General features: G+C 45.1%; 1 protein-coding gene across 2 annotated transcripts in view; it reads left to right on the forward strand.

The window, feature by feature from the left end:
- Nucleotides 1-13,805, forward strand: part of LOC121001747 (prostatic acid phosphatase-like) — a 211,476-nt gene extending 197,671 nt beyond the window's left edge. For both annotated transcript variants that reach the window (XM_040432942.1, XM_040432943.1), the window contains exon 11: nt 13,639-13,805. In XM_040432942.1, the coding sequence (XP_040288876.1) occupies nt 13,639-13,751 (113 nt within the window). In that variant the 3' untranslated portion in view covers nt 13,752-13,805. The remainder of the gene's footprint in view (nt 1-13,638) is intronic.
- Nucleotides 13,806-14,987: the final 1,182 nt, after the last annotated feature.

Here is a 14,987-nt window from a genome sequence, read left to right on the forward strand (position 1 = left end):
ACAAATATTCTATCGAATATTCGCGAATTTCGTCTAAATCGAATATGGCACCTGCCGCTCTTCACTACTCGCCTGTCAGCACTGCAGTGTAACTTCGGCCTTCCCGCTCACAGCTTGCTCTGCGACGTGCCCACAAGGTGGAACTCCACCTTGCACATGCTGGCCAGACTGTGCAAGCAGAAGGCGATAGTAGAGTTTCAGCTGCAGCATGCATGGGTGAGTCGCTCTGCAGAACAGCACCACTTCACCACCAATGAGTGGGCCTCCATGCAAGACCTGTGTGCCTTGTTGCGCTGTTTTGAGTACTCCACCAACGTGGCCAGTGCCGATCACGCCGTTCTCAGTGTCACTATCCCACTTCTATGCCTCCTTGAAAAAACGCTTTGGGCAATGATGGAAGAGGATGTGGCACAGAAGGAGGAGGAAGAGGGATCATTTCTAAGGGTTTCAGGCCAGTCATTCACAAGTGGCTCCGAGGGTGGGTTTCTGCACCAACATACGCCAGGTACACAATTGTCCAGCCAGGGCACAGTTGTGGAGGACGACAAGGTGCAGGATGAGGAGGAGGAGATGGAGGAGGAGGAACCGTGTTCACAGCAGGGTGGCACCCAAACCAGCTCATGGCCATCATTGGTGCGTGGATGGGATACAGAGGACACAGACGATACACCTCCCACAGAGGACAGCTTGTCGTTGCCTCTGGGCAGCCTGGCACACATGAGCGATTACATGCTGCAGTGTCTCCGCAACGACCGCCGAGTTGCCCACATTCTAACTTGTGCTGATTACTGGGTGGCCACGCTGCTGGATCCCCGTTACAAGGACAATGTACCATCCTTAATTCCGTCACTGGAGCGTGATCGTAAGATGCGCAAGTAAAAGCGCACACTGGTGAACGCGCTGCTGATGGCATACCCACCTGACAGTGGGGGCACAGTGGAAGCTCAAGGCGAAGGCAGAGGAGGAGGAAGATGTCGCCAATGCAGCTGGGGTCCGGCCAGCACCTCAGAAGGCAGGGTTAGCATGGCCGAAATGTGGAAAAGATTTGTCAGCACGCCACACAACCAGCACCACCAGCTGATATGAAATGTCTTAGCAGGCGGCAGCATTTTAGCAACATGGTGGAGCAGTATGTGTGCACTTGCCTACATGTACTAATTGATGGGTCTGCCCCCTTCAACTTCTGGGTCTCCAAATTGGGCACATGGCCTGAGTTTGCCCTTTACGCCATGGAGGTGCTGGCCTGCCCTGCAGCCAGTGTATTGTCTGAACGTGTGTTTAGCACGGCAGGGGGCATTATCACAGACAAGCACAGGCGCCTGTCCACAGCCAATGTGGACAAGCTCACGTTCATTAAAATGAACCAGACGTGGATCCCACAGGACTTGTCCGTACCTTGTGCAGAATAGACATGTATACCGGCCTTACCCAGCCATTGTTGTACTCCAGCGCACTTTCTCTTTGTTTTATTTTTATATTTCCCAATGTTTTGGGGTCTACCCAAATTTTAACCAAAAAAATGTAATAATAAAATAAAATAAAAAACCAAAACAAAATCCAGTGTTTGCTACCTCCTCCTCCTACACCGCCACTTCCACCTACACCGCCACATCCACCGCCTCCTCAACCTCCTACTCCATATGGACCTCCTCCTCCTAGACCAAGATTATTATTTTTAATTTTTACGTATTTTGTGTATTATGTATTATGTTCTTTTAAGTCATTTCCCTATCCACATTTGTTTGCAGAGCACTTGCCCTGCTCTTAACCACATTTTGCTGGCCTTTGCAGCCCTCTAGCCCTTTCCATGACTTTTTTAGAGCCATTTTAATGCTCTAAAGTTCGGGTCCCCATTGGCTTCAATGGGGTTTGGGTTCGGGGTCAAGTTCGGGTTATGAACTCAACTTTTTTGTGAAGTTCGGCCGAACCCGAACATCCAGGTGTCCGCTCAACTCTTCTAAAGGGTTAACAGAGTTTCTAAAATGAGGTTTAAATAATTTGAGGGGTGTAGTTTCTAAAATGGGGTCATTTATGGGTAGTTTCTACTATGTAAGCCCCGCAAAGTCACTTCAGAGCTAAATGGCCCCTTAAACTGTCTGTTATTGAAATTTTCTTGAGAATTTTAAAAATTGTTTATAAAATTCAAAGTCTTTAAACATCTTAAAAAATTTAAATGGCAACATAAAGTAGACATGTGGTGAATGTTAATAAATAACTATTTTGTGAGTTATCACTATATATGTTTTTAAAGCATAGAAATTCACTTTTTGAAAACTGCTAATTTTTCAAAATTTTTGGGAAATTTGGAATTTCTTTTATAAGTAAAGGTAAAAAAATATCTGCTCAAATTTGTACAAAGTATTCCCGGAATGGCTTGGATAAGTAAAAGCATTCCAAAGTTGTTACCACGCAAAGTGGCAATCAGATTTGCAAAATTAGTTTTGCTGAGATGGGAGGGTAACAGGGGTAAATAGCCAGGTCTGGAAGTGGTTAATCATTTCCCACAAAACTATATATATATTAATCTGCTCATCTCCTCCTACTCTATAACATGCTGCCTGCAAATTGCACAGACAGTTTCAATTTAAACAATTTTAATTACTAAAAATGGGATAGCATGAATGGCACTCCACAGTCCTTGTGGTCACCCTTCATCCGAAGTCGATTCGCTCATCCCTAGTGACCATGTCTGAAAATGCACATACTATTAAAATCTAAAAGTATTTATCCCATAAATCAAACTGTGTAATGGAAAAGAATTGACAATTCGCAGTTTTTTCATCGCTTGAATAAAAAGTGTTAAAAAAGTCACACACCACAAAATGTTATCATTAAAAGTACAGATCAAGCTGCAAAACAATGAACCCTCACACAGGCTCATAGACGTAAAAATAGACGTAAAAATAAAAAAGTTATAGGGATTAGAATATGGCGATGCAAAGAAAAAACTATTTTTTTCCTTAGTTTTTAACTTTTTTAGGTATTAAAACACAAGAAAAACTATACAAATGTGGTATCATCTTAATTGCACTGACCTAGAGAATGAAGGAAAGTGTTGAATTTTTTTTCCAATTCCACCCCATTTGGATTTTTTCTAGCTTTCCAATAAATGGCATGTAATAGCAAATGGTGCAATTAGAAAGTACAACTTGTCCTGCAAAAAACAAGCCCTTATACGTCTATGTGAATTGAAAAATAAAAAAGTTATGACTCCAGAACGGCCGGGAGTAAAAAACAAAGGGAATTTGTCCCGGAAATTTCCCATCCATATTGAGGTCACCTTGCTGTTGGTGGATGCGCTCAGATAATTTTTGATCAAAATATATTTTCTAAGAACCTCTGAGCATAGATAGGGTGCTAGTTTATATATAGATTATATATTGTACATTTATAAAATGCTGTTATACCTGGCTTTCCCTTTACTCAGTGTCACATCTGTGACAGGTCCCAGAAGGTCTGAAAGATTATCTATGCATTAGTGATCTGACAGCCTCTTTTGGTTTCACTTTGTCTGTGTGTTGCTGGTATGTCCACACCTCCTGTTCAGTTGTGGATCATGTGACCTCTACCACACCCTATTTAGTCTGACTTTTCCCATCTCTCCTTGCTTGGGATAGCTTCATTTGGTCTTGGAAGAGCTGGAGTTTGGTTAGTGTTGAAGTCCTGTTCATCCTTCATCCTCTGAAGTTAAGTGTTCCGCTGTCGTGTTTTGTATTACCACCCACCCCTTCCCCCGGTTGTTTACTAGGCCTCAGTGAGACGCTAGTTCCTTCACCAGGGAAGGAACAGGTGGTCTCTGCCCTGTCATTATCTTTAGGGCATCGAGGGTCACCAGGGTTTTCTAGGTTCCTGTGTATGGGTATCTCTACCATCAAGAGTTGCCCATACGGATAGGAGTTAGGGCCAGGAGCAGTGTTTTATAGGTGGTGACCCTTTTCCTTCCCTAGCGGTGAGGCCTAGTGTCTTTCCCCTTCCTTCTTGATTGTCTTTTGGTGTTCTCCCCTACTACATCCGTGACAGTTAGCCCCTAAAAACCTATAACAAATCAATGAGGATCTAAGGCCTACAGAGCAACTTGGAAACTTACATTTAAGGGAACAGAGAGAAAGAATTACTGTCCCTGGTATTTTATATGACCATAGTAGCTCCTTGTTACTGATCATAAAGTTTCACTTCAGTAGCAGTCAATGGGGAGATGTATCAAAACTAGTGTAAAGAATAACGAGCTTTGTTGCTCATAGCAACCAATCAGATTTCACCTTAAATTTTTCAGAGCTGCTTTAGAAAATGAAATTATCATTTTGATTTGTTGCTATGGGCAACTAAAACAGTTTTTCTTTACATCAGTTTTGATAAATCTCCCCCCTAATGTGTGTAAAGCAGAATGTTAGATGAATTCATTAAGTATATACACTCACCTAAAGAATTATTAGGAACACCATACTAATACGGTGTTGGACCCCCTTTTGCCTTCAGAACTACCTTAATTCTACGTGGCATTGATTCAACAAGGTGCTGATAGCATTCTTTAGAAATGTTGGCCCATATTGATAGGATAGCATCTTGCAGTTCATGGAGATTTGAGCGATGCACATCCAGGGCACGAAGCTCCCGTTCCACCACATCCCAAAGATGCTCTATTGGGTTGAGATCTGGTGATTGTGGGGGCCATTTTAGTACAGTGAACTCATTGTCATGTTCAAGAAACCAATTTAAAATTATTCAAGCTTTGTGACATGGTGCATTATCTTGCTGGAAGTAGCCATCAGAGGATGGATACATGTTCTCATTCTGTTTACGCCAAATTCGGACTCTACCATTTGAATGTCTCAACAGAAATCGAGACTCATCAGACCAGGCAACATTTTTCCAGTTTTTAACAGTCCAATTTTGGTGAGCTTGTGCAAATTGTAGCCTCTTTTTCCTATTTGTAGTGGAGATGAGTGGTACCCGGTGGGGTCTTCTGCTGTTGTAGCCCATCCGCCTCAAGGTTGTGTGTGTTGTGGCTTCACAAATGCTTTGCTGCATACCTCGGTTGTAACGAGTGGTGATTTCAGTCAACGTTGCTCTTCTATCAGCTTGAATCAGTCGGCCCATTCTCCTCTGACCTCTAGCATCCACAAGGCATTTTTGCCCACAGAACTGCCGCATACTGGATGTTTTTCCCTTTTCACACAATTCTTTGTAAACCCTAGAAATGGTTGTGCGTGAAAATCCCAGTAACTGAGCAGATAGTGAAATAATCAGATCGGCCCGTCTGGCACAAACAACCATGCCACGCTCAAAATTGCTTAAATCACCTTTCTTTCCCATTCTGACATTCAGTTTGGAGTTCAGGAGATTGTCTTGACCAGGACCACCCCCCTAAATGCATTGAAGCAACTGCCATGTGATTGGTTGACTAGATAATTACATTAATGATAAATAGAACAGGTGTACCTAATAATTCTTTAGGTGAGTGTATGTGACAGTAATGTAACTAGTGACACTGATGAAAGTTGAGACACTTGAGTTTATCGAGTTGGTGGTACTGTACTGTGTCGGGAAATCTCTGCCTTTCTGCAGGTATTCAGGCTCTTATGCAGGTACTTATATTAGCTCTCCTATCAATAGTGTGGAGACAGCACACCAAAGACGGCATATAGCTTCAATTCAACATTTATTTTACCAGTGGTACATAGAGATATCGCGAACATAAAATTTTCAGTTCGCGAACGGGCGAACCGCCATAGACTTCAATAGGCAGGCTAATTTTAAAGCCCGCAGGGACTCTTTCTGGCCACAATAGTGATGGAAAAGTTGTTTCAAGGGGACTAACACCTGGACTGTGGCTGGCCGGAGGGGGATCCATGGCAAAACTCCCATGGAAAATTACGTAGTTGACACAGAGTCGGGTTTTAATCCATAAATCACCTAACATTCCTAAATTGTTTGGAATAACGTGCTTTAAAACATCAGGTATGATGTTGTATCGATCAGGTAGTGTAAGGGTTACGCCCGCTTCACAGTGACAGACCAAACTCTGACAGACCAAACTCCCCGTTTAACGCAACCGCAAACAGTCCATTTACACAACCGCAAACTCCCCATTTGCACAAGGTTGGATACCAAGCTAGCCATGTCCCGTTCCTTGTCCTCACTGATGTCATTGAAGGTCTCTTCCGCCACCCAGCCACGTACAACACCAAGGTTCCCCGAAAGGTAACAACAAGCCCCCCGGGACGCCTGCTGTGGTTGGTCTTCCATCTTCTCAAAGCCACCTTCCTCCTCTGACTCCTCTTCTTCAGACTCCTCTCTCTGCATTGCCGCAGGTCCAGCAATCGACGACGACAAGGCTGCTTCTGGTGGTGATGGGGACCACAACTCTTCCTCTTCATGCTCATCTACGGCCTGATCCAGCACTCTTCGCAGGGCACGCTCCAGAAAAAACGCATATGGGATGAGGTCGATGATGTTGCCTTGGGTTTGACTGACCAGGTTTGTCACCTCCGCAAAAGGACGCATGAGCCTACAGTCATTGTGCATGAGCGTTCAGTAACGCGGCCAAAAAAATACCCAGCTCCGCAGAGGCTGTCCTCCTTTTTTTAAATTAAAAAAATCTGTTCTTACCAGTTTAATCTCTGTTTTGTCCCCTATCATGGGCCGGTGTATGGAATAGATTTTAGGAACCGGGAGATGGAAAAAGATGCTTGGTCGGTCCTCTTACTTGCAATTTGGGGCACTGCGCGTGCGCCGTGCAATGTACTGTGCTACCCTACATGAGTGGTATGTTAAGTAGTACTATTCCTATCAGTTTAATCCCTGTTACGTCCCCTATCAGGGGCCGGTATATGGAATAGATTTTAGGAACTGGGAGATGGAAAAAGATGCTTGGTCAGTCCTCTGACTTCCAATTTGGGGCACTGCGCGTGCGCCGTGCAATGTACTGTGCCACCCTATATGAGTGGTGTGTTAAGTAGTACTATTCTTATCAGTTTAATCCCTGTTACGTCCCCTATCAAGGGATGTGTATCGAATAGATTTTAGACAACCGCAAAGAGTTGTCAATAGTTGACACAAATAATTTTATTCCTCTATGCGTCAATCTTGGTGTAGTGATGACTGTGCTCGTGCGCACGTTTGGGAGATTGCAGGCGATGGCAGTTTTTCAAAGCCTATGGTCGTGCTGAGGTAGTTCAGTGACAGTTAAGTGACCCAGAAAACAATGATTCTGCAGTGTGGGCCCATTGTTGGCCTAGTAGGCTTTAATTATCACCTTAGATGATCACAAAGAAAATTAATGTTTTTTCTATGCAAAATTATCCAGCCGATCGCTTTTGGTCTGTTCACAATGAAGCAACGACCTTATCATCTGGGGTGTGCCAACATTGCCATTGCCAACACACTCATAGAGCTGATCGCTTCATTGTGATACGCAAGCCCCTTCACCACAACAAGGTAACGATCACAAAGGGAAATTGACACATGTATGTGCCATTTTTTTTTGTTTGGTTTTTGCAGCCACAGTGCAGCACCAGAGGCCAGAAAAATTAGGCATGTACACATGCCTGAAAAATTAGGTATTGTTGCTGGAAAAATTGATGTTTTCCAGGCAGAAAGTGCACTAAAACATTGCGGCTTGAACCCTAGTTGGTGGAGGAGAAGTCACACAAGTCATCCGGCATGCAGATATTAAATACAGCAGCGTGTGGACCATTTAAGGCATCTCATCAGGCCTTTTTTAGTCAAATGCATCCCCCACTGTCAGTCCCTTCGGGATCCATGCCTCATTCATCTTAATAAAGGTGAGGTAATCTAGACTTTTTTGACCTAGGCGACTTCTCTTCTCAGTGACAATACCTCCTGCTGCGCTGAAGGTTCTTTCTGACAGGACACTTGAAGCGGGGCAGGCCAGAAGTTCTATCGCAAATTGGGATAGCTCAGGCCACAGGTCAAGCCTGCACACCCAGTAGTCAAGGGGTTCATCGCTCCTCAGAGTGTCGATATCTGCAGTTAAGGCGATGTAGTCTGCTACCTGTCGGTCGAGTCGTTCTCTGAGGGTGGACCCTGAAGGGCTGTGGCGATGCGTAGGACTGAAAAAGCTCTGCATGTCCTCCATCAAAAACACGTCTGTAAAGCGTCCTGTCCTTGCCGGCGTGGTCGTGGTAGGAGGAGGATTACTTTCACCTCTTCCCCTGTTAGATTCCCGTTGTGCTGTGACATCACCCTTATACGCTGTGTAAAGCATACTTTTTAACTTGTTTTGGAACTGCTGCATCCTTTCCGACTTCCGGTAATTCGGTAACATTTCAGCCACTTTCTGCTTATACCGGGGGTCTAGTAGCGTGGCCACCCAGTACAGGTCGTTCTCCTTCAGCCTTTTTATACGAGGGTCCCTCAACAGGCATGACAGCATGAAAGACCCCATTTGCACAAGGTTGGATGCCGAGCTACTCATGTCCCGTTCCTTGTCCTCACTGATCTCATTGAAGGTCTGTTCTTCCCCCCAGCCACGTACAACACCACGGGTACCAGATAGGTGACAACGAGCACCCTTGGATGCCTGCTGTGGTTGGTCTTCCTCCTCCTCAAAGCCACATTCCTCCTCTAACTCCTCTTCCTCAGACTCCTCTTCCAGCATTGCCGCAGGTCCAGCAAGCGATGCTGATAAGGCTGTTTCTGGTGGTGATGGTGACCACAACTCTTCCTCTTCCTCTTCACACTCATCTATGTCCTGATCCAGCACTCTTCGCAGGGCACGCTCCAGGAAGAAAACAAATGGGATGATGTCGCTGATGGTGCCTTTGGTGCGACTGACTAGGTTTGTCATCTCCTCAAAAGAACGCATATGCCTACAGGCATTGAGCATGAGCGTCCAGTAACGTGGCAAAAAATAAAAAAAATAAAATAAAAAAGCTCTGCAGAGGCTGTCCTAGCACCCCGGTCATGCAAATACTCGTTGACGGCTTTTTCTTGCTGGAGCAGGCGGTCGAACATTAGGAGTGTTGAATTCCAACGTGTCGGGCAGTCGCAAATCAAGCGCCTCACTGGCATGTTGTTTCGCCGCTGAATATCGGAAAAGTGCGCCATGGCCGTGTAGGAACGCCTGAAATGGCCACACACCTTCCTGGCCTGCTTGCGGACATCCTGGTAGCCTGGGTACTTATGCACAAAGCGTTGTACAATCAGATTCAACATATGTGCCATGCACGGCACATGTGTCAACTTGCCCAAATTCAATGCCGCCAACAAATTGCTTCCGTTGTCACACACCACTTTGCCAATCTCCAGTTGGTGCGAGGTCAGCCACTGATCCACCAGGAGTGCTGATCCGGTGTGACTCTCTGCTTTCAGGCAAGTCAACCCCAAGACGGCATGACACTGTCGTATCCGGGATGTGGAATAGCCCCTGGGGAGCTGGGGGGGTGCAGTTGATGTGGAGCAGAAGAGGACTCAGCCGAGGAGGTTAGCGAAGAGGATGGAGTAGGAGGAGTAGAGGAGGTGGCAGCAGGCCTGCCTGCAAGTCGTGGCGGTGTCACCAACTCCTCTGCAGAGCCATGCATTCCATGCTTGGCAGCCGTCAGCAGGTTTACCCAATGCGCAGTGTACGTGATATACCTGCCCTGACCGTGCTTTGCAGACCAGGTATCAGTGGTCAGATGGACCCTTGCCCCAACACTGTGTGCCAGACATGCCATGACTTCCTTTTCCACAATAGAGTACAGGTTGGGGATTGCCATTTGTGAAAAAAAAATTCGGCCGGGTACCTTCCACTGCAGTGTCCCAATAGCTACAAATTTTTTGAAGGCCTCAGACTCCACCAGCTTATATGGTAAAAGCTGGCGGGCTAAGAGTTCCGACAAGCCAGCTGTCAGACGCCGGGCAAGGGGGTGACTCTGTGACATTGGCTTCTTACGCTCAAACATTTCCTTGACAGACACCTGACTGTGGGCAGATGAGCAGGAACTGCTGAAGGTGAGAAGCGGAGTGGCAGGTGGTTGAGAGGGGGCAAGGAGGACAGCAGTGGTTGACGTGGCTGAAGATTCTGGACCAAGAGGAGGATGGTGGCTTTGAGTTTGTGTGCTGCTTGTACTCATTATGTGTTGATCCCATAGGCGTTTGTGATGTGAGATCATGTGCCTTCGCAAAGCAGTTGTACCTAGGTGGGTGTTGGACTCCCACGAGTTTTTTTTGGCACAGGTTGCAAATTGCATCGCTGTTATCAGAGGCAGACACACAAAAGAAATGCCACACTGCTGAGCTTTGCAATGACGGCATTCTGGTGGTGGCAACAGCATGAGTTGATTGGTGTGCTGTCAGGCTGTGCCACTAGCTCATTCCGACGACCTCCCCCTGCTTCCAACTCGTCTCCTCCTCCTCTGTCTCCCCATCTGAACTTTCCCCCTGTTCTTCTTCTCTTCGAGCGGGCACCACGTGACATCCACGGACACATCGTCATCATCAACCGCTTCACTTGTATCTGACAACTCAGCAAAGGAAGCAGCAGCGGGTACAACATCATCATCATCATCACACCGTACGTCCATGTGTGTAATGCTGCCTGACTGAGACATATACCTGTTATGTACATCCTCTGGCAATAATGGTTGCGCATCACTCATTTCTTCCAACTGATGTGTAAATAACTCCTCTGACAGATCAAGTGAAGCAGCTGTGGTGCTAGTGTTGGTGGTGGCGGCAGGCGGGCGAGTGGTAACTTGAGAGGTGCCCGAAGCGGAGCTGGAGGAGGATGGTGCATCAAGGTTCTGAGCGGAAGCTGTAGAAGATTGGGTGTCCTGTGTTAGCCAGTCAACTATGTCCTCAGAATTTTTCGAGTTCAGGGTACGTGGCCCCTGAACACTGGGCATTATTCTAGGGCCAAAGGAAATCACAGCACCACGACCACGACGGCCCCTGCGGGGCGGCCTGCCTCTGCCTGTCATTTTTTTTTAGATTAGTGGTACTATGCGTGCAAGGTACTGTGCCACCCAATATAAGTGGTGGGCACAGTACAGTCTGTGAGCCTGACACACACTGGCAGGCAACTGCAATTATATTACAGAGAAAAAGTTGTATTACTTTTTTATCTGCAAGCTACTGTGCCACCAGATATGAGTGGTGGGCACTGGCAGTGGGCACAGTACACTCTGTGGCCCTGACACACACTGGCAGGCAACTGCAATTATATTACAGAGAAAAAGTTGTATTACTTTTTTATCTGCAAGCTACTGTGCCACCAGATATGAGTGGTGGGCACTGGCAGTGGGCACAGTACACTCTGTGGCCCTGACACACACTGGCAGGCAACTGCAATTATATTACAGAGAAATAAATGTATTACTTTTTTATCTGCAAGCTACTGTGCCACCAGATATGAGTGGTGGGCACTGGAAGTGGGCACAGTACACTCTGTGGCCCTGACACACACTGGCAGGCAACTGCAATATATATATATATATATATATATATATATAAAAAAGCAGACTGATGTACTAGCCCTAAAAAGGGCTTTTTGGGGTGCTGTCAGGACGCTGTCCTTACAGCAGATCAGATGAGTCTTTGAGGAATGGAGTGGACACAGAACACTGGCCTAGCTAACGATTTCCCTATTAATTCAGCAGCAGCAGCACTCTCCCTGCTCTCACTAACACTGCAGCTTCAGAATGAATCTAAGATGGATGCTGTCCTTGCTTTTTGATAGGAGGTGGGAGGGTCTGGGAGGGAGGGTATGCTGATTGGCTGGAATGTGTCTGCTGACTGTGAGGTACAGGGTCAAAGTTTGCTCAATGATGACGTATAGGGGGCGGACCGAACATTGCATATGTTTGCCCGCCACGGCGAACGCGAACAAGCGATGTTCGCCGGCGAATAGTTAGGGACATCTCTAGTGGTACAATCTCAGAGTTACATTTATTGCTTATTGTGACGTTTCGGGCCCAGTTTGGTGCCCTTTATCAAGCTATAAATGCAAAAACAAGGGATATACTGTATATCAATACAAATATTCAAAAAATTCTGAACATTAATCATAATGTACAGTATTTCATCCATAACATAAGGAAAAATATAGTATGTCCATGTGGGTAACACGGGCCAAAAGGTAAGTATAATGGAAAAACATGATTGAATGAATTAGAAACTGAAAATTAAAATAACATGATTGGAAAACATGACCGTATGTACTGAATAACATGGTCACAGGAAATAGTTTCAGACTCAATCCCAAGAGTGGCAGACTAAACAAATTGATTGGAACAGGTGGCCAAAGAGAATAATATCAGTTGGCCTGGATGCTTACAGAGGGTTGTAATGACTCTGATATAAGTATTAGGTCAGCTGAGTAGTATCATAATACAAATGAGAAATTGACAGGCTAGAGTCACCTTATAGAGTTAATATATTATATGTAGGTCAAAGAAGTTAAGTGATCAGAATGTAATAGGAGCATTGGTGGTGCCCTGTTACATTCTGATCACTTAACTTTATTCTTAGCACCACGCTTGGTTGGGTCGAATACTTTTTTTACTCCATGGCAGCCTAACATTACTGCATAATGCACCACCAATGCTCCTAATACATTCTAATCACTTAACTTAATTCTTAGCACCACGCTTGGTTGGGTCGTATACTTTTTTGACTCCATGGCAGCCTAACATTACTGCATAAGGCACCACCAATGCTCCTATTACATTCTGATCACTTAACTTTATTCTTAGCAGCACGCTTGGTTGGGTCGTATACTTTTTTGACTCCATGGCAGCCTAACATTACTACATATATACTGCACTACTATACTGGTTACATCTGGCTTGTGTGTAATTGGATAATACGTATTATCATACTTATTATGGGCACCGCCTACACACCTATCAATCATCTTTGACCTACATATAATATATTAACTCTAAAAGGTGACTCTAGCCTGTCAATTTCCCTTTTGACAGGCTAGAGTCAAACGCAGGACATATGGATTCTTCAATAAGGACTAATAGTTAATTGGGAATTGTGTGTAATTGGATATTACGTATTATCATACTTATTATGGGCACCACCTACACCCCTATCAATCATCTTTGACCTACATATAATATATTAACTCTAAAAGGTGACTCTAGAGTCTAGAGCAGTGGCATACATAGAGAAGTAAGGGCCCCATAGCAAGGATCAAACCAGGCCCCCATACAGGACAGAATGATTTCTGCCTAAACCCTTTTCAATGACCCTTGGGCCATTTTTCCACTGCTTCATTTGCTAAAAGTTGTTCCTTTAGAGGGTAGAGTCCTGACCAAGTGTTCACCTGCAGTAGAAGAGGAGATAACCCCAACTAGGACTGAGCCCCATCTTGCCCTGGGCCCAATAGCAGTTGCATGGTCTGCAGCCATGGTAGATACACCCCTGGTCTAGAGCTCAACTGATTGGATTCAAATGGGGTCTTCTGAACTTTTGGAGCATATTATTATCCCAGAGCCTTGGCCTACTGGAGGAGCCTCTGGTGAATCCTTTCAAACTTGGTCCTGGCATGTAGCACCAGAACTGTTGTTAACAACACCAGATGAGCAACCAAGTGCATTTATATTGAGACTTCTGCTTGGAAAGAAGTGTAGTTTATAATGTATGTGAATTGTTTGTCTTAATAAAAGATTTTGTGATTTTCCTCAGGTACTGTTTTTGGACTCACAATTGCTGTGGTCATCCTAAGTGTCGCATTCCTTGGTCTGCTGATCTTGCATTGCTACTGGAGGAAAAAGTCCAGAAATTACGAATCAGTATAACGAAAAACTAGAAAAATATCTTTGTTGAATGAAAAAAAAGGTTCAATGCCAGAAATGGAAGAGGAAGTCTTGCAATGCTCAGGTAAGGCTACTTTCACACTAGTGTTTTTGCTAGATCCGGCAGGGTTCAGCAAAAAAGCTTCCATTACTGATAATATAACCATCTGCATCCGTTATGAACGGATCCGGTTGTATTATCTTTAACATTGCCAAGACGGATCCGTCATTAACTCCATTGAAAGTCAATGGGGGATGGATCCAGTTTCTCTTGTGTCAGATTGTGACAGAGAAAACGGATCTGTCCCCATTGACTTGCATTGAGGGTCATGCCGGATCTGTCTTGCTCTGCATCCCAGGACGGAAAGCAAACTGCAGCATGTTGCGGTTTGCTCTCTGGTCTGGGAACGCAACAAAATGGAACGGAATGCATTTTGGAGCATTTCATTCTGTTCAGTTCAGTTTTGTCCCCATTGACAATGAATGGGGACAAAACTGAAGTGTTTTTTTCCGGTATGGAGCCCCTATGATGGAACTCCATACCGGAAAACTTAAATGCTAGTGTGAAAGTACCCTTACTGATGATAGTGACAGTGACAGTGTTACTGTGCAGTATAAATGACAGTTGTATCATGATACAGAAGACCGTCAAGATGGAAAAATGGAGATAGTCAACCCTCAGGTGCAAAGTATACATAAAATTACTGTGGAATATGTTGGTGCTATATAATCGTAAGCCGTGGACCGAGGTGGGCTCCCCAGGATACAGCAAAGTCACGAACTAGGAAAACAACTCCACCACCAGCTTTTGCCAAAACAGAATTTTACTTAAACGTGGTAATGAACACAACCACAAATGCTGGGAACATAAATTTACATGCACCCAGCCTAAAGGCTGAGACCCTTGTGCTGAACAGCATGGCGCCCTCCGATGGATGCAGGAGGAAAGCATGGTAATTTACCTACTGGCGGGCATAACTAAACTGCCACACCTTACCTGTTATTACCCTAAAAAAAACAAGAATAACTGTATGGGTATGTGGTACGGACTAGCCTGCGGTGCAGCACAACAGCTTACAATCTTGCAAAGCTCTACAGAATTCCCCCTTCCCATAACTGGTGTTGTAGCACGTGCCTGAGTATTCCGTCTGAGCAAAATGCCAGCCTGGCTTGAGTTTGTGGGGAAGTTTATCAGCTCTCCGGTGTTAAATGTCCCTTTAAATTCTTGAGTCCTTGCGG

This window comes from Bufo bufo, chromosome 5 (assembly GCF_905171765.1).
Source record: "Bufo bufo chromosome 5, aBufBuf1.1, whole genome shotgun sequence".
In the NCBI taxonomy this organism is placed as follows: Eukaryota; Metazoa; Chordata; class Amphibia; order Anura; family Bufonidae; genus Bufo; species Bufo bufo.